This window comes from Gavialis gangeticus, unplaced genomic scaffold, assembly GCF_001723915.1.
Source record: "Gavialis gangeticus isolate Ggan-Ray unplaced genomic scaffold, GavGan_comp1, whole genome shotgun sequence".
NCBI classification, from domain to species: domain Eukaryota; kingdom Metazoa; phylum Chordata; order Crocodylia; family Gavialidae; genus Gavialis; species Gavialis gangeticus.
Genome location: NW_017728995.1, coordinates 18288328 through 18309775, shown reverse-complemented (window position 1 = coordinate 18309775; position 21448 = coordinate 18288328). Strand labels below are relative to the sequence as shown.

Genomic DNA, 21448 nt, shown 5'->3' with positions numbered 1-21448 from the left:
CCCCCTCCGGGTTTTTTTCCCCTCACAACATTCTTTTTTAAATTCCCATTTTCCCCGGTGTCCCCCCCCCCCCCCCCGTAAGAATTCTATGTATAACAATTGTTTTCTTTTCTTTTCCAGTCTACAAAGCCTCTTATTTGTCTCTCTTTCCACTGGTTTTATTTAGGCAAAAAGAACTCCTATAAATCCCTCCTTTTTAAAGACGCTTGTTAAGTATTAATGATTTATTAATTAAACCTTTTAAAAGCCTGAGGGATTCAAAGAGAGAATTTAATTGTCTCTGCTGTGCCAGTGTTGCCACAATAAACTGATTTTATGAGGCTGTATGTGCCATCAAGTCCAATTGGCTTTGTATGAACTGAAGATACACAACACCTGTCTGGATTGGCCCATTGCCCCCCTTCCCCCTCAAATACATACTGAAAACTCTGGGGCAAATTGTTGCACCTTTAATCTCAGTAAGGTTCATACACTGAGTAGCTTTGTTTGGTCAACTCTATGCAAGCGTTAACCTGCTTCTCTCTCTTTTTGGGGTGGGGGGAGCGTAAAGGCTGCTGAGGAGATCTCAAGGCAAAACCGCCATTTGAAATGTGGCTTTAAAAATGAGTGGTTAAAGTTAAAGGACCTGGCACCTATTTTTTTTTGTCCTTCAGCCAGGTTTAAACCCGATGGGGTTGCAGGGGGAGGTCTGAATTTGGACTTAAATTCTCAAACTTCTTTAGAAGCCTGAACCTTTCATTCCCTCTGTGTAACAACTGCTTGCCCTGAGCGTGCGTCTGCCTAATACAGTGTACTGCTGTTTCGATACGTAGGTGCTAGTTCTAAACAAGATGCCACAGGTACCCAAAGCAACACAGCCATTTTAGCAAAATGCTCTGCCCAGGTTAATTTACCCTGTTTGGTTAGAGCCTGCCGTGTCCCACAACGTTGTGCCATATATATAGGTCATGATTAACTCTGGCTGGGCTGCTTGTGTGAACAGCTGCTCACCAGTACAGGCAAGCAGTTTGCAATCTTGTCCTAAGTAACTACTCTTTGCAGTGCCTTTTAATAAGCTACATGTTGCTATAGCCAATTTCAGTATCGGAAGCAGATGCAGAGAGACTAACTTAATATGTGCCTACTCTGATATTTAGGGTTGACTGGAAGGTCACCCAGAACTAGCCGAAGTTGGTGGATGTGAGCTTGAGGATGACCTTAAGGTCAACCCTAATTATCAGTGTAGATATAGACAAAATTAAAAGTCATATGCTAGGGCTTGGCTTCAGCCATATGTCTTTGTGGACCCATGCTGTTGTATTGTTGTTCTGGGTAGGAGTATAAGCGCAAACAGTTAGAGGAACAGCGGCAAGCAGAGCGGCTGCAGCGGCAACTTCAGCAAGAGCGAGACTACCTGGTGTCCCTACAGCAACAGCAGCAGCAACAACAGCGACAAGAACAGAGACCAGGAGAGAAGAAGCCACTGTACCATTACAAGGAGGGGATAAATGCCAGTGAGAAGCCAGCTTGGGCCAAGGAGGTAGGAAAGTGTGATGCACTTTTTGGCACTAGATCTTTACTTATTTGTATTATCAAGTTAGCTCGTTATACATGAAGAACAAGGGCTGATCACAGTTCTGTCTGAAATTTTTTTCATGGCATTTCCTGGGTCAGATGCCAGATTGTCTTCCCCTGTGTCACTCTACTGGCCTGGTTTGGAGATGCTTGCAGTTAATTACACCGACAGGAGGTCTGGGTATGGAGAGAGGTTTCCATATAGAAACTCAACAGGATTCAAGAATGTCAACTGTAGTTATCTTTGTGCTTCAGTTACAGTCGACAGGTCCTGCTGCCAGGCCAAGAATAGAGTCAGGAGGCTCTGTTCTGTGGTATAATTATTACTAGGGTGCCAGTTTTTGGATGAAAATTGACAAAGCACAAGTCAGTCACTCTGAAGAGGATTTTTTTGCCCTGTTCAGACCTCAGTTATGTGCTGACCTTGGAGCTACAAGGTGTGTACAGTGATTGCTGCAAGCGGAAGGGTTTTTTCTCCTGTTACAGAGATTATATATTGCAATTTGTCTTGTAGAGCGACTGTTGTTCTCTGCTTTCAGGAACATAAACTCTACTGACAGTCTTGTTTTCATAGAAAAATAGGGAATAGCATCAATTCCTGGTTGTTTTAGAATTTGTAAAATCTGCATGCTTAAGCACCACCTAACTGAACAGCCTTGAAGGAGATAGCACATGCAGAGGCAGTGGAACGCTTGGGATCGAATCCATTCCTCTCCTCTTTTCCCTACGCTTGCGTTCTGGTCACATGCTAGCAGGAGCACTGTGCGTTATTGCTGTTTGTTTGTCCTCGAATGCTTTGTTTTAATGGTTTAATTTTGTAATTCTACTCCCAGGTACAACAACGATCTCTTAATAACCCGCCTGTTCTTCCAGCTAAGCAGAATCATTCTTCTGTTGCCAGACAATTGGCATCCTTCAGTCCTGGCAGAGATGCAGCTTCACAGTTCAACGTTAAGCCGTCTTCTGATCTTTCCAAGTCACAGCCCTCAGCTACACCAAATCCACAATACCTGCAAGCATCATATCCTCAGAAACTGAGGCAGTTAGCTACTGCTAAGCAAACACCAGTATTGCCAGTTATTACCATTTCTAAACCAACACCTCAGGTCCAGCAATACACCCAGAGGGGCAGAGAAGCTGTTCCAGCATATTGTCAAGATAGGCTTGGGCTTCGAAAACAGTCCAGAAAGAAGGGCTCTGTTCTCTCCTTCAAAGGGTCCCGCTCTCAAGGATGCAGCCCAGTCAGGACATCAGAACTAGAGGCGAAGTGTGTTTCTTCTCCCAATATTTTAAAAGCAATGCATTCATATTTGCCTCAACAAGGGGTAAAAAAGGACTTTAAGGAATGTAACAAGGACAGGGGACTGAAACTTAAACACTCACATGTGCCTAAAAATGCATTGGTTCCCTCAAGAAAAGGCAGCCCACAGGGGCATGATAACCTAAACTTAAGCCAGTCCAGCCCAGAGCACCTGTTGAGAAAAATGAAGTGTCAAGCATTTCATCAGAATCACACTTCTTCCAGGGAGGGTTCACCAGCATGGCTCCTGACACCTACAGACCACGTGCATGCACAAATGCAAAAGAGAATAGGACAGAGCCTGGAACAACTTCCCCACTCATCTCTGGGCTTTTCCCCACAAAGTTCTCATTTGAATGTACCCATATCAGCTCCTTTAACTTCTGGCTCTCGTTCACCTTCTCTTGACTCTCTCATATCTCCCCTTAATTCCCATTTAAGTCAGTCTCCCAAAGCTTTCAGTAGCAGTAGCGTATCTTCAAAGATAACCCTGGGATCATTCTCCAACATTTCTGGTTGTTCTCCCAAGCTTTTTCCTCAAGTACATAATGGCAAAAGTTTTATAGATATGCCTGCGGACAAGACATTCCTGTCATCAAGTACTCCTGATCTGAGATATGCTAGGCAACATAACCCTGAACCACCTCTGGTGGGTAACATCTTCTCTTGGTTCCAGTGAGCCAAGCGCTTGCCAAATGTTTATAAAACTTGGTGCTTTCTTTTGGGCTTTGGCGGTGGTGGAAATATGTGGCAGCAAGCAGGGGAACAGGCTGAAATTCCATCTTTAGAAACCCTGTTTTAAATGAATATTTTACATATGCCTCTGGCATTTCAGTGTTTTTAAATCCATCTACGAAAAGATTTCTAAAAACAAATCTTGAAATAATTGTTGCTGTTTGGGATAAGGGAGGACAATCCTAGTTAGGGCTTTCAGTTTCAAAGGCAAGGGCCTGATTCTGTTACTATTGGTCTTGGACATGGTGAGTAGTAGGGCTGTGCAAAATGGCTGTGTCTCATTTTGATTTTGAATTTGGCTGTTTCAGAGGACAGTGATTCGTTTTGGTGTTGCGGCTCACTGTTCCGTTTCAATACGGCCAAATCTGTTTCGGAGTTTGGACGCTGTTTCAGAGATTTCGGATTGTCTAGGGAGAGGCAGGCACAGCCAGGCAGCTGCAGGTGGCTCTTTCGGCTGTGCTTGCCTCTCCCCGGGCAGGGGGAGCTGCAGGAGAAGCCCCCATGGCTGCCCTACCTGGCCCGGCCCCATCCCGCACCCAGCACTTAAAAAAAAAAAAAAACCCCCAAAAAACCAAAAAAACAAAAAAAAAACCAAACAAACAAAAAATCAAAAAAAAAAACAAACCAGTGGGCTGTGGGGATTACCCCCCCTGCCTGGCACCCACACGGCAGCTGCCCCGTGGCACAGGTGCAGTGCAGCTCACGGCGCTATGCGCTGTCTGGGAGCTGGGGCTGAGCAGTACCTGGAGCCATCCCAGCTTCCAGACAGCGCGCAGTACCTTGCCAAGCTGCACTGTACCGGTGTGACTCAACATCTGCTACATGGGTGCAAAGCCAGGGAGGGGGGCCATGATTTTTTTGTGGGGGGGCTTTTTGTTCTTTTTAGTTGCCAGGCTCTGCCACATGGCCCCAGAGCCCCCCTGGCTGCTGCCAGAGCTGGTGAGTGCGGTTTTTGCAGGGGATGGGGGGTTGTTTTTTGAGTAGTAGCTTTTTTTTAATAAGTCACCCCATGTTCTAGCACATAAGCAAGTGCATAATGTGAGTAAAAGCAGCAGAATCTGCCCATCAGCCTTCTGCTGAATTGCACGCTGCAGGAAAATGGTGATTTACTCTTGCATTTAACATTTCCACATTTCATGTATTTTTAATAACTGATTTGCCCATATGATAAGGTCAATTTTCTAACAAAAGGGAGAAAAATGACTAACCTACAGAATATGAGATGTATCTGATGTATTGTAAGACATGACTTATTACTTTAGAACATACACGTGACATACATAGGCAGCAAAACTTAGATATATCTTATGGATGTAGATACCAATATCTAGAGAATTTTCACTAGTACCTCCCTTCATTTTGTATTTAAGAGGTAGTTTGGGCCACCCAAACTTACGGGAAGCACTAAGCTACTTGCTTCCTTAAGATCTACTGTTGTAGAGTGCATAATATGATAATGGATGACTCAGCCTAGTTGCAAGTGGTCTAATCCTTTTCATTTTCTATAGGTACACAAACTGGAAAGGTTCACTTCTTAACTATACCTACAAGGCATACAGCATGTGCTATTTGCCATCTCATGCTATTTGTTCCTTTGGTGCCTTGCATCCCTAGTGCTCACAGGTTTTTTTGTTCTGTTTTTCCCCTGGTGCCCATTCTGTTGCATGCTGACAGAGATGCCCTTTTTTTTTTTGTTTGCTTCCAGGCACTCTGGTATTTCATGCTGTCGCGCCTGTTGGCTTTTGGACATGGTAGAAATTGTGAGACACACTGAACTGATTCTTTCATGTGACAAGTTAAATACCAACATTAACTCCTTGTTTCTTCATGATTTCCTGTCGTATTTTCTTGCTTTCTCCATAATTATTCTTGGGTTAAGAGCAGTAGGTTTAAGATGTTCAGGGCCATATTATCACAGCCGGGCTCTTATCCACTTTTTTGATCATTTTCACAGCGTTTTTATAAGTGGGGTGATAACTGTTTTTAGGCACTGGTATAAAACGCTTCTAAATGCCATATGGTATGCTCCTTGGTGTTGTTTATAACACTTATATAGCACAGTAGGTATAAAAAAAAATCTAATAAAAGACTCAAAAAAATAAAATTTCTGCTGTAAATAGAGGCCTGAAGAAGTACAAAGCAAATAACAGATGGGACAAGAATGTGGATGTTCAGGAGTGTAGGCTTGACACAACAGCTGTTCTTTACAGGAACCCCGTACAGCATCCAAAATACAGCTTACACGCAAGGTCTGAATTGGGTAACTACCCGCTGTTGTATCCTATTTTACCCCAACATAATCCCCTACTTGTGCCAGTTGCTGTTACAGCATATAGAAGATCCCAAAGGTGTCCAGTGTTAGCAGGGTTCGCTACTGAACTCAACTCCCTGCTATCCACAACCCTCCCAAATCAGGAGAAGAGGAGAAAATTTGAACTTCGGAATCGCAGCTCAAACCTGCTGTATCAATGTATCAGCATTGATACAGCAGTATCAATGCTTTACCCCTTTCTTATCAGAATGCACAATCACTTGGCTTAACGCTGTGCATTCTGGGATGTGTATATTTAAATTTGCTATATTATTGACACAGGGTTCTCCCCAGTTTCTGCTTCCCGGGTAGTTCTTTCATACTCCTCACTCATGTATTTAAAGCCTATTTATCCCAGCTTGCTGGTGAAATGTCCTGCTCGTGTGTCAGAGTCACCTGAAACACCCTTGTGTCACAACCCTGCCTGGAGCATTTCCTAGGCTCTTAACTGTCCCACAGATTAAGTGGTGTTCTACGCTAAACCTAACTGGATCTATTAGGGAATGGATCAAAAGCCCCTGGCGCTCGGGCTACTAATGCCTTGAGGGAGCAGTTACTGTGTGCTGCTCATCTAACCACTCTGTGCATCTGGAGTGGTGTTTTGCAGTGTGACTGCTCCTACTCAACCTAAATTGAACTGACTGCATTTAAGACAAGCCCTGAGCTTGATCACGTAGTAGAAAGATTGGCACGAGGGTGCAGGAGCATGGGAAAGGCGGCCACATGCTGAATCTTGGGTCCTGCATTGGAGGGCTCAATTCAGTTGTTCCTGAGGGAGTCCAGATCAGCAGAAACTGGCCTTTATAGTCCTTTTACATATATTTATACTTCTCTTAGGGTTCATGGTTTCCACTGCAGCTGTGTGTCACTGTAAATACCAGTCTTTGCAGTATCAGACCTTGTCACTTAAATAATGCATCAGGCTTCCACTTTCCATCTCTCTGGGATGCTGCTGCCAGGGAAGCAGCTTTCTTGAGGGGATATTAAGAATCTCGAATTATGTAAGAAAAGGCCAGTGAATTGGATGGATATTAGATTCCTGGAGACTTGCATTGTGAGCACTTTTCCCCCTCTCTTTAATGAGATAATTGAATAGGATTCCTGAGGATCTGAACTGGGGAGTCCAAGAATGCCTCTTCTGATATGTTGTAGAAACAAAGTGTTTTGTAAAAAGCTGCTTGGAGGCAGAGGAAGATGTATCTTTGTCTCTCTCCTAGTCCACAGCTCCCTCTTTCATCCCTCATCCACCTCCTTCCTCCTTCACATGAGCTGTGAGATCCTCTATAATCAGCTCCACATTATGGCTCGGCACTGTCAACAAGCTCCCAGAGTTGGCTGGAGAACTCTCCAGTTTCATCGTTCTTGGCGGCTGTAGTTAGCGCTGAGGCTTGAATAATAGGTGGATTTACTGGAACTCCTTTCTGACAGATTGAAATACGCTTGTTGTTGACTGGCCTGTATCCCAGTATTTATGCAGATATACATCCTTATTCAAAAGAAATGCTATTTCTCTCTCAGCTCTACTTCCTGCCTTTGTGTATACCCTGCTAACTCTCTTGCAGGAGTTGATGAACTGACCTCCGAACAGCCACTGATATATTATGCACAATGCACCTCTAAGTGGGAAAGTTTATTTGCACTGTTTGGACACTGAGATTAGGTAATCATTCATTACCTTAGAAACATCCTTTTACATCCTTTTAGGACTTCAGTTTCTGAGCAGAGAAAATCCCCAAAGGACATAACCTTTCACTCCCTTCTTTCCCCTCCACATCGGGCTTGTTTCTTCATTGTCTCTTCTGGCCTTTGTACATGCCACACAATTGGCCTTTAAAGCAACTTAAATGCCCTTTTGCTCCGCTTTAATGGCATTGCTGTTTGCACACTCGGCAGCGTATTCTGCCTTAAATGACTTTGGTACGTAGCAAGGTAAAACACCTCCAAGATGTTTTAGTTTGCTACCTAACAAGTGCAACCATGCACGGGGTGCTGGAAGCTGATGTGCTCAAGGCTTGGGGGCCCCGCATAGCCCCGCACAGCTCAGGGGCTGTGGCACCCAGCAGCAGCCTGTGCGGGCAGGATCCACTGAAGGAAAAATAAAGTGGTGAGCTTGATTTTCTTTTTCTTTTCTTTTCTTTCTTTTCCTTTTTTTTTTTCCCCCGGAGCCTGCCTGTCTGCCTGAGCTGTGCGGTGGCCCAGTGTTTCCTTCCATGGCTGCAGTGGGGGGTTGGTACTTCCCTCTGCGGCTGCAGCGCCCCACAGGACCACTTGAACTGAGTGCTGCCTGGAGGGTCCCCATGCAGGGACCACTTGGCTTGCCGGCAGCTTGCCCCTCCACCCCCCACACCCCCTCTGCTGCCAAAGAGGCAGGTAAGGATCAGGCCTCCACCCTTGTGTACAAGCCACAGGAGTTTAGTTCAATTTAATTCTCTCTAAATTGAAGTGGTGTTTTTAAAAACCCACCATTTCAATTTAGGGAGAACTAAACGGACCTGTGGCATGTACAAGCAACCTTACTCACCTGTCTGAAAGATTAGCTTCGAAGAGTAGTTGTTGCAATATATTGGAGCTTCTAAACATTTTATGTTCCCTTTCTTACTTGAAAAAGTTGCTGTTCCTTCCATATAGATGCATGCAACTTTTATTGTTTTAGAAGCTGATCTTTAACACCAGTTTATGCAGGCCACAGTTAATATGAAAGACAGGCAGCAGCTACATACAGTCATAGTTATACAAATATATGTTGTGTGGGTACTGTTGTCCACAGTATGCTGTACAACCAGGTTTCAGTAACACTTCCACTGAGTGTCTGTCTGTATTTTCTGACTCTTCTCTATTTGCACCTGGATTAGCTGAAAGTAATTGGCTTTGCTTTAACATCTGTATTAGTAAATCACCTTTTGTGCACAATACATAAGCAGACGATAGAATCATTCTTTCTAGATCAAAATAAATGACCTTCTTGCTGCCATGTTCATTGCTTTTTTTTTCAAATCTAGCTAAAGCTGTCCCTCAGTTGCTCATGGCTAGAGGTAAGGGCACTCCTGTCCATGGGAATGCACTGCTGATTGTTAGCACGGGGCGTTGAACTCCTAAAGCTTTTTTACAGGTGGCATCTGCTGGACACACCCTCTTGCAGCTGGCAATGTTTCCTTGAAGCTTTTGTTTTTTTCCCTTTCAGACTGAAAAGGACAGGTTATATGTGCAAAATATAAGTTGTCTTTTGATTTCTTAAAAATGCATTTACTATACTATCTGCCTGATCTTTTGGATTCCATACTCCATATGGTAGCCTGCTATATTTAAAGGATATGGGTTTTTTTCTATATTTGCATGACTTGGTTTTCAGTTGCCTTTTACTATTTTCATGGGGCTTTCTATTGTTTCAGAGGCTGGAACTACCATTAAGAGATTTCCTGGTGATATGATCAATTTATGATCTCAGATTTTGCAAGCACAAGTCGGATGATCAGGGCTATATAACATGTTGCAAAACACATAATCTTTTCTTTAGCTATAATCTCTTGGAGCAATACCAAGTTATGCCTGTGATAAGCTTGGCAGGGCTGGGGAACTGCTTTCAAAGCAAACTTGTATAGCCATTTTGGAGGTTTTGTTCAAATAATACTAACGTATTTCAAATGCCCAGTGAAACAAAAATGGATGCCTTGGATACAGGTTAAGAAACTAACACTGAACTGCATTTAGAGGCATTCTAAGAAAACAGTTCAGTTTAGGCTTTGGAGAGGCAATAGGCATTTGGATACAACATACCCTTGACACTATTAAAATAACAATTGGACTTTTATAGTGGGGAACACATCCATATTTATAGGGGCAAAGTCTGTGCTGGGGAAAACCTGGCACAGCTCCACTGGTCGCAGACAGTGAAGATTAATAAGGATGTGATCTCAGACTAGGGGGCCCTTCAGAACATGGGTGCTTATCCAGGAGGCGTCCATGGTGTTTCATTGGTGGCACAGTAGTTGCTCTCAGCTCTTCTGTCCAGCAAAGAAAATGAGCCAGTATGAATTACCTCTTCTTAGGTTTCCTTTTTTACCCCTTATCTACTTCAAGCTTTCTCCTCTGACCCTGACTGTCGATCCAACAGCTTACTCAATGCTCCACTTACGTTGCAGGAAGCAAGTGGGAACTAATAGGTAGGCTGCAGAGAGAGAGAAGGAGTCTAGAAAGAGAAGGGAAAGAACAGTGAGACATTAAGTCGGAGAGAAAAATGGAAAGATGGGGAAGATTGGAGCAGGGTAGAGGAAGAAGAGAGAAAATAGGTAAGACAGGAAAAGTAGAAGAGATGTAGAAGATCCATTCCATTGGAAGGAGGGTATCAGCAAGGAGATGGTACCTCCAGAAGAAGTGGCAGAGGCAGTAGGAAGTGGAAAGGAGTCAACTGATGAGATCCAAGGTATGGAAGAGAATGTCATATTCAAAATGAATCCTATCTAGAAAGTTTAGAAGTGTGCTCATCCTGCCAAGTCAGCTTTGTTATTTGGACCTTTTCTTTTCTACCTCTTTCTCACCCTCCCACTCTGTGTTGTGTTTCTTTACACTTTTATTTCTACCTCAGCTGCAGTGCTGGTTTCTGTCTATAGTTTCCTGCTGGGTTTCATTTAGTGTAACCCACTGAGGGACTAGGCAGCTTCCAGCTTCACCATCCCCACTCCCAGGCTTCTTTTATTTAAATAGGTGGGTCTAGCTCCAAAATTACCACTTCCATTCATCTGCATTCATAGAAGCACTTTCTTCTTTAAGTTTACCCCAGTATGCTGCTTAGAATTAATTAATGCATCATTTGGTTCTGGGCTGTAGAAAAGTACATAAAATGTGTTGATTGGAAGTAAAGAAAAATGGCTATACAAGTGCTTAGAGTATGCCCTGGAGAGGCAATAGGGTGCCTTGTGTTTAATTTTTTACTCCTTTGTTACCACAGGTAGAGGAACGTTCCCGACTTAACCGGCAGAGCTCCCCTGCCATGCCTCACAAAGTGGCTAACAGGATATCTGATCCAAACCTGCCTCCTCGTTCAGAGTCGTTTAGCATTAGTGGGGTACAGCCAGCTCGGACACCACCCATGCTCAGACCAGTGGATCCGCAGGTATGATGCTTTAACTCTAGGTGCCGGCGAGTTTAATTACAGGAACCAAGAGGCTGGTTGGTCTGGTAAGATAGCCACAACAATTGTGGATCAAAACAAAATAAAATTTTAATACACAATTTTCAGTTCCAAATGTGCTTGTAAAAAAGGGCAACATCTGCATGTATACTACATGGAATACTTTTACAAGGATTTAGGGATCTTGTAAGTGCTTTGTGGTATGATCATGAATTGACAACAGTGTTATACTCTTTTTCCCTCCCCTCCCAGTATAACCTAAGATCGTAGGATACATTATGGTGGTCTGGGTCTTTCTTTGAAGCATCAGGTGTTGTCTATTGTTGAAGTAAAGTTGATGAACCATTGGTTTGGTCCAGTATGACAATCCCTCGGTTTCTTCTGGGAACCCTTTATACAGAGAATTAAAGTCAGAGGGTCTCGTATTGTGGACCAAGTCTGGCTTGAGTCTAAGGGTCATTGGTTTATAGAGTTTTCTTGTTTTCTTTTTCTTTTCTTTTGTACTCTTTTCATGAAGATTTGCTTTTACATTTGATTAACATCAGTGCATCATCACAAATACATGAACATGCATCTGGAAAGGGAATCAGTGGAATTAGGATAGGAATGTATGGGCAATCACCACTTCAAAAGCTAATGCCAGCCACAAGTTACAAAAGCACACTGCCGTAAAAAGTAGTAAGAGTGTTGAGATGGGGACTGTTTTGCTATCAGAAGTGCAAACACAGCTCCTTGTGCATCTGAAGCCAATATTGGATACAAAGTCTTTACCCCAGTTCTACAGAAGAATACCCAGATGACAAATTCTGTCCATATGTGGTATATGCGTCCTCTTGACTCTTTAGTTATATCCGTGTAACAGAACCTGAACTTTAACTAGCTAATGAAATCCGTGGGACAGAATACGACTCTTCAGTATCCATCTCTTACTGTTTTTAAATGGAGTCAAAATTAATACACTTCCATTTCACATTTACCTTTGTGCCTGCCAAAATTGAATTATGCTTTGTCTGTCTCCTTTAACAGTTTCAGGTTATTTTGATTTTTTTTGGAAACAACCTGATGTTCACTTTCAACCAATTTAAAGTATGGATTTTTTCATTTACTAAGATGCTGGTGACAGACTGAACGTTTTAACCATGGGGAGTAGTATATGAATATGTGCCCATGTGTTTATGGACATGCACACATATATGCATGTACATTCCATGTTCACCCTGATATAAAAAAAAAGTCCGGTTCTGTGTTACATCAAAGGAGCCTTTGCTTAACTCTCTTCTGATCTTGTAAAGCACAGATGAGCTTATGGGGGCTATCTCTGTCTACACAAGGTTCATGAGAAAGATCTGAACTGTTGCATTTGAAGAGTTCTCAGATGATCCTCGGTGTCTTCCCAACTCCAGAGCTTCTTCCTCCCACAGGTCAATGGGATAGGCTGCTTTCTGGCTAAATAGCTGGATTGTGAAAATTCACATCATCATTGCTATTTTTTTTAAGACATCAGTCTCAGACTGCTTGGAAACTGAAGCAGTTTCCTTTGATTTATTTTTTCCATCTCTTTATCTTTAATTATTTTTACATACCTAAGAAACTCCATCTAAAATGCTGGTTACGATGTATTAAAGTTGCATGGTAAAGAAGGTAAAAGTCAAGGAATGCCAAAGTTAAGCTTTCATAAGCAACACAAGTGTACGTTACAGTATTTGAAAATACTAAGTGCATAAGCATAAGTTGCCAGAGTCAGCTTTTATGTGCAATCCTAACTTTGGCATTTCCTGTCTTTAAAGTGCTGAACTATGCAACCTTACCATTCCTTTAACATAGCAGTTCATGCCAAACAGGCAAACAAAAAAACCTCTGTAAGTCAGAAGTTCCTGAAACCAACAGGCAGTGCTGATCTCAAACCCTAGGGCTCTTTTTTCAATGGATTTGACCTATTAATTGACTTTTTTAAAACTTTTTTTTTTTTTCATTTTGTACTGATAGTTTTGTTTTGACTTGGTGCTTAGATTCCACATCTGGTCACTGTGAAATCCCAAGGAAGCTCCTTGTCTGGCTCTCAGTCACTGCATGAACAGCCTGCAAAGGGGATGGCTGGGTTTCAGGAGGCTCTGACGGTGACCTCTCACCGCACTGAGATGCCAAGGCAGAACTCGGACCCCACCTCAGAAAACCCTCCTCTCCCCCCTCGTGTTGAAAAGTTTGACCGAAGTTCTTGGTTACGACAGGAGGAAGACATTCCACCAAAGGTAACATTTGTCTCGCTCCTAACTTTCAGAGCTAGAAAGAAGCCATCTCGGAGCTAGCCCCCCATGGCACCTCAGCACTGCTCAGTGCTGCGGGGCAGAGGGTGGAACTCTGGGGCTTCTTTCTTAGTTGGTGGAGTTCACATCCTGTTACACTCAGAGGCTGATCCTTTGAAGCTTTCGGGAGATGATCATCAGAAAGGAGCCTAGCCGCTCGCAGCTGGTCAGCAGTTTTCAGGTTCGACCCCTGTTGGCAGCAGTGTTCATATAGGCAAGCCTAGGAGATGCACTAGGTTGACATTTTAGTACAAGTTGCTGAGTAGATGCTGTTAGCAAATCTCTGGCACATGCACACCACCACTAAATAATATTGCCTTGTGATAAATAGCAAAGAAAGTTCTCGAGCCTGATTTGAATCCAAAACAAATCAATGTCTCCCTTCCTGAGGCGGGGGGAAATACTTTCTGCTTAAATTGAATTATTAGCAACATAAAATTTGTCATACTCAATAAGACTGGTCATTCTAGGTTAGTATCCTGCCTGCAGTCGTAATCAATACCTAATGGAAGACTTGTAAAGGTTCCAGCAGCTTTATTCTTTCATTGATATTGTGGCAGCTGTTGGCAGACCTTCTTTAATTAAGACTCTCCTGGTACAGTATTTCAATCGTATTGTTTATACACCTACTTTTGGGAAGAATTATAACTTTGCTGTTAAGATTTCCCTTAGACTGAACAAGCTCTCAGCCTAGGACCATATTTACGAAGAAAAAAAGTTCTGCAAATTGATTGTGACAGTGCAGTGAACAGTATTTTTCCATGATTTAGATGGAGTTTTGCCATGCTTTAGCAAATAAGCAGTTTGACTCTGAAAACAAAATATCAGCCACTTGGGCAAGGCACTCATAGTGGAACTCATAGTGACGTGTTGCCTCAGCATTCAATATTACTTACATTTTTGGTTACTGTGTTGTGATTAGGATACATGAGTGCATACCTGAAGGGGAGAACAAGCTGACCGCAATCTTTTAATATGGCATGATACAACCCCTGTTCAGAGAAACACAAATACCTTGAATAGTTCCCATGTTGCCTCTAGCCTTCCATTCCTGAGCTGTGCTGTTCTGAAGTTGAGAGCAGGACAGGTCTGGTAACAGCTGCTGCCTGCCAGGATTTTTGGAATCTGGGCAATAGAGATTCAGATCTAGGCAAAGAACAGTTAGGTGATCTACCCAGGAACATAGACAATGATGATAGGATGACTAGAGACATCTTATCAGTATTCTTCAGTGTTCTGCTAGGAGATCGTACTGATCTGTTTGGAGTATCTGACAGGGTTGGGCGAGTGCTGTTTTGAGCTGGTGTTATTAATGTCCTTCAGTTGACTATCAGAGCATTATGTTAAGCAGTTGCTCATCTCAAGGGGTCTTGCTGACAGGGTTTTATGGCCGTTCTGCAGTTCACGCCCTATTCAATCTGTACATGAAGATACTATGAGAGCTTGTGAGATGAGTAACAGAGCCCTTTAATATGCTGATGGTACTCATTTCTTCTTGTGGAGCCTGGACAGAACCATCTCCTTCATCTTGTAGTGTTTCTCTCTTAGTATATCCTGGAGATAATGACATGTATGAAAGTTAGTGGATATAGGCTCAGTCCAGATAAGAGTGGGATGTTTGAGGATAGACAGGAGCTGTGTCTGTACCTTCAGCTGGTGTCTGCCTGTCGTCAAAGTGCTGGGCAATTGGGGTCTTACTAGATTTGTTACCATTTCTGAATTCCCAGATAATGGCAGTGCCTTCAAAAGTTCCTTTTCATCTATGTTCCTTTCTGTCAGAAGTCAGTCTTGAGAGCCACTCAGGTATTTCATTTACAGGTTGCTCAAAAGGGTGGCTTGCTGCTTTTAGACAAGGCAAACTCAACAATTACATTACGCTGCAAGCACATGACACCTGTGGGCAACATAACTGCACCACCAGCCACAATTTTATTTCTTGGTGAAATTCAGGAGACTGGTTACAGTCTGCTACAGCCTAATTAATCTGGGGCACATAACAATCTAGTTCATGCAGAGAAAGCTTCTCACTCATGACACATTCAGCAAGGATGCTTCTGCTGTTGGACCCCAAAGAACCAGTAGCTGGGTGTTCTGAGTCCCAAACTCTTAGCGCTGAATTTGAAAGTCCATTGGAGATCCTACATAGGTGTCTAATTTCAGAAAACAACGAGAATGCACAGTGCTTTTCTTCTTTCAGGCATTTTCCTCACTGTGACTGTAGAACTGCATGCAGCAATATTCAAGCTGGTAACACCACAGTTTCTGCTTCTTCAAAGAAAATTGGTTGGTCATTTCAGTTGTGCATAGAGTACATGCTTTCAAATGTGGGGAAAATATCATTTAGATCAATAGATTACATCTAGAATGGCAATGGACCTGTTATAAATTAATATGATCAATAATTATTGTGAAAATTCTGGCTTGTATTGATAGTCACACTTGGGATTTACCCTCAAACCTACTGCAGAGCCATAGGAATTGTCATACCATATTTGTACCAGAACCAGATGCTTCAGAGGAAGGTGAAAGATATTTCATTAAAGACAATGACAAAGTAATATATCCATACGGGAATTGTGTTTTTTAACCAGAACAGTTGTTGCCTAGGTATGCCCATGGATGTGATGTTCTCCTTCTCTCTGTTCCAAATTATTTTAGCCTCCCTAAAACGACTATGAATGTTCTCATTGTTACCTAAAAAAAATAAAAAAAATAATAATAATAATAATTTTTGGCCTTTATGCCATCTTGCAGCAGGCAGTTCCACAGGTAAGAATCATTCTTAGCTCTTTCCAGGGGGTCTAGGTATTGCATAACTTTCTGCACAGAGCATTGACTCTCTAAATGCAGTGGGATAAATCAGTGTCATATGTTCTGGCTTTGTAGAGAAAGGTCCTGAGTAAATGTTTTGTAACAAGAAAGGGCTTGCAGGGGATGTTTTTAGGTTTGTGGTTACAATAAGGTGAGCAATCCCCGCTGAATGTCTGGGTTTCTGTGAGGTCTGGCTTTCAGCCATTATAGGGCTTCAGTAACTGAAGCATGGAAAATTCAAGACATTTGATCAAGGGAATTAAGCCTCTGCCTGGATTCCACCCTGTGACTTCCTCTTCCCAACCCTTGTCTGTAACCACTGCATTGTATTGTATTGCACTGAACTGATTTTGTCACAGCATAACTTATTTTTGCATGAACTCTTCTTTTTAATGGCTGCTGAAATGACCTTTCTGACTAGTCCGGAGTTTGGCCTTGCCAAAGTTAAAACAACCATTCTGTCTTAGATGTGGGTTTTTGTGAAATTTGGAGCTTATGCAATCCATGTTTGATAGTATATAAATCTCCCTGCTTGATATTAATGGATACATTTTGGGGATTTCATGAAGCTCTCTGCCTTCAGGAGCAGCCATACCTTGCAAAAGATGAAATAAAGACCCACGGAGGCATTTATCTCGTATTTCTATGATGCATAGTTGGTGCCAAGAATTCTGTATTTCATAACCACTATAAATATTTATTCTCTCTCCGTGGGAAATTAATTACACATCAAATCAGAAAGCCTGCTGAAACCTGATCTCCCCAAATATTAGAAGAGAAGAGCCAGGTTGAATTGTCTAGTCTTAATAGCTTTGACTGTGCTGATTTTTCTTGCAGGTGCCTCAGCGAACAACTTCCATATCCCCTGCTCTAGCTAGAAAGAACTCTCCTGGAAATGGCAGTGCATTGGGAACTAGACTAGGATCACAACCGATCAGAGCAAGGTATAGAACAAGAGCAAAATTTCACTTACTCTTACATTTTAATTCCTGGTATGCCAGTTTTCAAGACTTCCAAGTGGAGGGGAAACATCGGGGCATGATCTAGAGTCACCTGGAGTTCATGGAAAATGTGCTATTCATGGAGGTTTGCATGAAGTTTCTTTTACAACCATCTGTTTACCACTTTGGGTAGGGAGTGAGGAACAGGAGTCTGGTCATGGAAAAACAACCATCATAGTAACTGATTCTGCTAAGGGCAAAATAATGGTGAATTTTCCACTATACAACCTGTAGGTTGCATCTATACTGCAATCCAGAGGCGTGATTGCAGCACCTTGTACTAGCTTGATGAGTACCAGTGACAGGAAAACCACAGTGGCAGAGGATTCAGCCAGTGAGTTCCGTCCCAAGCTATTGGGTGGGTGGGTACAGCCTATATTGACACCTGTGCTATAGCACTTTCACTACCACTAGTATTAACTAAAGGCCACTCAGCTATGTCTACCCATTCTCCTGCCAGGTTAGAACTGTAGTGCAGATATACCTGAATCTTTTATTTCTGATAACACAAGAAAAAACATGTGTTTTCTTAAGTGCTTTATTTTCTCTCATCATATTTTAACTGATAAATTACAGTTGCTTTCCTAGACCTAGGAAACAGTTGGTTTGTATGAATTAGTATTTTTTTTTCTTAACATCAGCACTGAAGGCTCTGAATGTTCAGACTCCATGTGCCTCATGCTGTTTGTGCAAATTGCCTAGTGAGCTGAGATTTTCTGTGTTTTTAAACTTTCCAGGAAGTTACAAGTGTCTTCAATTCCCTATTGAATCAAATAGGAATTTGGCCATTGACTTTAGCAGAATCAAGATTAGGTCCTCTCAGCTCTTTCCTGCTCCTTAGCATACTAGCTTGCCTATACATGAGCAGTGAGGCTCTGACATGCTGCAACTACTAATGACGTGCATTGGAGCAGGCTCAATTAATCAAGTCTGCGGGAGCGTAGTAATTTCAGCACTCCAGCATATCATGTATCTGTATCCCCCCACTTAAACATGGTAGTGGGGTGCTTGAACTAATGCTCATTAAACGAGCTTTAGTTCAACCACATCCTGCTGCCATTTTTAAGTGTGGGGACACTGATACATGAGATGCTCTGGGTGTTTTAGAGTGGCTCTTGGAGCCACTCCAATTAAAACAGTGCCTTTCTCCTTCCTCCTCTCCCCACCTCCACTCCTGGAGCACATGTATAAATGCCCCTGGAAGCCAAATCCTGGCTGGAGCAGTGATGCGAGTGGGGAGCAGGGATGGCAGCAGGTGTGTTGCAGTATTTCTGCTACCCAGAGAATTCCATGTGTGGTGCCAGGCGGAAGTGTGATGCGACAACTTCCCTGGTGCTCAGAAAGTTGGATCATATTTAAATTCAAGTGAAGGAAAAAAAATGTCCTTGATGTTAGTAGATGTAGAATAAGTCTTATAGGAGTAGCATGTACTTTTGGCTACCATGTACTGTGGACATTAGAGAACAATTAACTATACAACTCCTGGGAAAGAGCCTGACCTACTAACTGCACCCCAATGCCTGCCCTTGCTGTACTGTCATCTCTTTCCCCCTGTGCACTGGCAGAACATGTTGCAGATGAACCATTTTAAAAGTAATATAAAATACAGCAGGCTTGTTCAGAATTGAAGGAAAAAGATGGAGCTTAGGCGTATGAGAGCTAGTATTTGATCTGCAGACTGTGATAGTGTTGTGAACAGAACTACAGATCTTATCAAATGAAATGCCAGCTTAAATCTTAGGATAAATGTTTGTATTCTATATAACTTTCTTTGTGGAAAAATGTTTGAAGGTTTTCTTTGTTTCACTTTGTCCGTTAGGGTAAGGTCAAAGGCTTCAAATGACATGGGATATTCTAAGCTAAATTAATAGTGACTTTCAATATAAACCATTTTTCCAGTTTAATGTCTAAATTACGCAGAAGCAGCACTGCAGAGAGTGTACCAGGCTCATCTTGAAATAAGTGATATGGGTATTATGATCTAGAAATAAAAAACTTTTTTTTCTGAATGGAAGGATTCTGTCCCTATCATGGACCTTGATTCATCTCTCTTACCTGTCATCCATAGCTAAATCATCATCAGTTCTCTAGCACAGAATCTCATGCCATTTATGAATGGCAGTCTAAAGCAACTCCTGTAAAAGCAATGACATTTCTATAAGTGTAATTATGACATGAGAGAAATAATAATAATAATGCTACTATTGGACTGTTTAATTCCAGGAATGGCATCTTGCTTTTGAAACATATTTGAGGTATTGGTTATAGTCAATACAGATAATTGCATCTCTTGCTTCAATTTAAAAAGAAATTTCTTGACTAACCCCTTAGCCAAGGAAGCCCCAGCTAAACCATGTATTCTGTAGACCTACAGTTGGTGAATCACAATAGCACCAATGTGTCTTCTCTTCTTACTTTTCTTTATCAATCTACCTTTTTATTATGGATTCCTCCCTTGTATAAATTTTAATTTTGTATTAAATATTCTTTCCTTATTTGTTACCCTTAGCAAACGTGGGAAGTTGCTATGCTCAGAAAGCATGTTCTTTCTGCAATCATCTTAACTTACCATGTAGACGCAAGGTATGCTGGGCAGAAATACTTTCTAATATTTGTCCTTCTCAGTATCCAAACGATAATGCCAACAAATCAATTATGGCAATATGATGATTTATAATAAATGCCAGTTGTACTATTCTGCCCACTGGCTAAATTACTCGAGATCGCTTATAATATATGTACAACACACTTGAAGATTGATATTCAGTGCCAGTGTTAAAAATTACACGTTATATAATGCAGCACCTTAAATGAAAGCAATGGAATAAGCTTCCATTCATTTTCAGTAAGATTCTGAAGGATAAGCAAACATATTGCAGAAAAATAAATTGTGTAAACCTGGGTGAATACATTTTTGGGTCTTATTGCAGTGCCAAATGAGGATTCTGTGCTGTAAATGAGGTTGCTGTGTGTAAACCAAAACCATTTTTTGTTCCAGATCTAAAATGGTGTAAGGGAGGGTGAGACAGGAAGAGGTAGTAATATACGGTTGGTAACTTGTGCAGTTTGCAATGCCTGAGAGATGAAACCATGAAAATCAGAGAATTAGAGTGCACAGCAAAAAAATAATTTGCAATCATATGGTAAACTTTAGCAGAGCCTTGAAACATAGCTAATCTGTGAACTGCAAGGACCAGCTTCTTAAACAGAATATTTTTAACCTATTCATAATAAATAAATCTAAAATTGTAGGGATTTCTTTTAATGAAAGAATTCTTTTAGTTAGAATTTGGCACGAGCAAATGAATCTTATTTTAGCTGCTTCTAACCATTTAAATAGATAAAACCGTTTTACGTAATATTTCTTGGAAGCAGTTTCAGCACAATAGAAAAAAATCCATTTTCACTCTTTAAAAACAGGAGTCCAAATTCTCAATGGATATAAACTGGCATAGAACCATTGACATTAGTAGAATTCTGCTGATTTCCACCAACTGGTGATCTGATCCATAGTTCAGAATGAAAATGTTATTGACCTTCTAATTATAGAGGCACGAAAGGGTAATGGTATCAGCAATGGCTTTGGCATGCATAGGTTTTCCTATGACAGTCAAATATTAAGATCAGTAAAATGTCTGCTTAGGCTGAGGGAATGTGACCAATTTGTCTAGGGTAGCTGAAACTCTAAGGTGGGATGTATTAGCTGTTTGTTTCTTGCTTTCCTGGAAGCCAGTTAGTGACAAGCAAAAGAATTTGTAAAAGTGCTTAGTTCTTGTCTATACTAGGGGGAAAAAAGTGTTCTTAACCTGAGTTACCTAAAACCTGGTTTCACTTGAATTATTAGATTTGGTAAATGTTATAAGAGTTTTGCTTATCCTGCTAACTCGTGTGAAAGCTACCAGCTGCTGTGCCATCATAAGATTTTAAGGGTGAAGAAGTACATTGCACTTACACCACGCTAAGTTCACCTAAAACACAAGCAGCTGCATGTTAAAGCTTTGTTAAATCATTTGTAGTGTTCTCTGAGCATCTCAAAATTCTGTCACTTTGAGCGAGGGTTAACCCTGGGCCATGCTACCTAGGTTGTGTAAGGTATCTTCTGTGTGTTCCTTGGAGATTAAAATGAGCATTTTGCAGTTCTCCACCATCCCAGGATGCACTGCTTCCAACCCCTCCCCCCAGCCAGAGCAGGGATAGAGTCCATGTGTCCTGTCTCGTAAATCCAGGGATTCTGGCTTTCTCTGATTTAAAAAAAATCCCCAATTTTCAGTGCGCACACACACACACACACACACACACACACAC

The 21448-nt window shown here is 41.8% G+C and overlaps 1 protein-coding gene across 6 annotated transcripts in view; it reads left to right on the top strand.

Moving 5' to 3' along the window:
• Positions 1 to 21448, top strand: part of TNIK (TRAF2 and NCK interacting kinase) — a 357471-nt gene that overhangs the window by 285156 nt on the left and 50867 nt on the right. For 5 of the 6 annotated variants that reach the window (XM_019503300.1, XM_019503299.1, XM_019503298.1 and 2 more), the window contains 4 exons: positions 1316 to 1519; positions 10846 to 11010; positions 13038 to 13277; positions 16980 to 17086. In XM_019503300.1, the coding sequence (XP_019358845.1) occupies positions 1316 to 1519; positions 10846 to 11010; positions 13038 to 13277; positions 16980 to 17086 (716 nt within the window). Of the gene's footprint in view, positions 1 to 1315; positions 1520 to 2387; positions 3504 to 10845; positions 11011 to 13037; positions 13278 to 16979; positions 17087 to 21448 lie in introns of all 6 variants that reach the window. The other variant, XM_019503295.1, reaches the window with a different exon arrangement.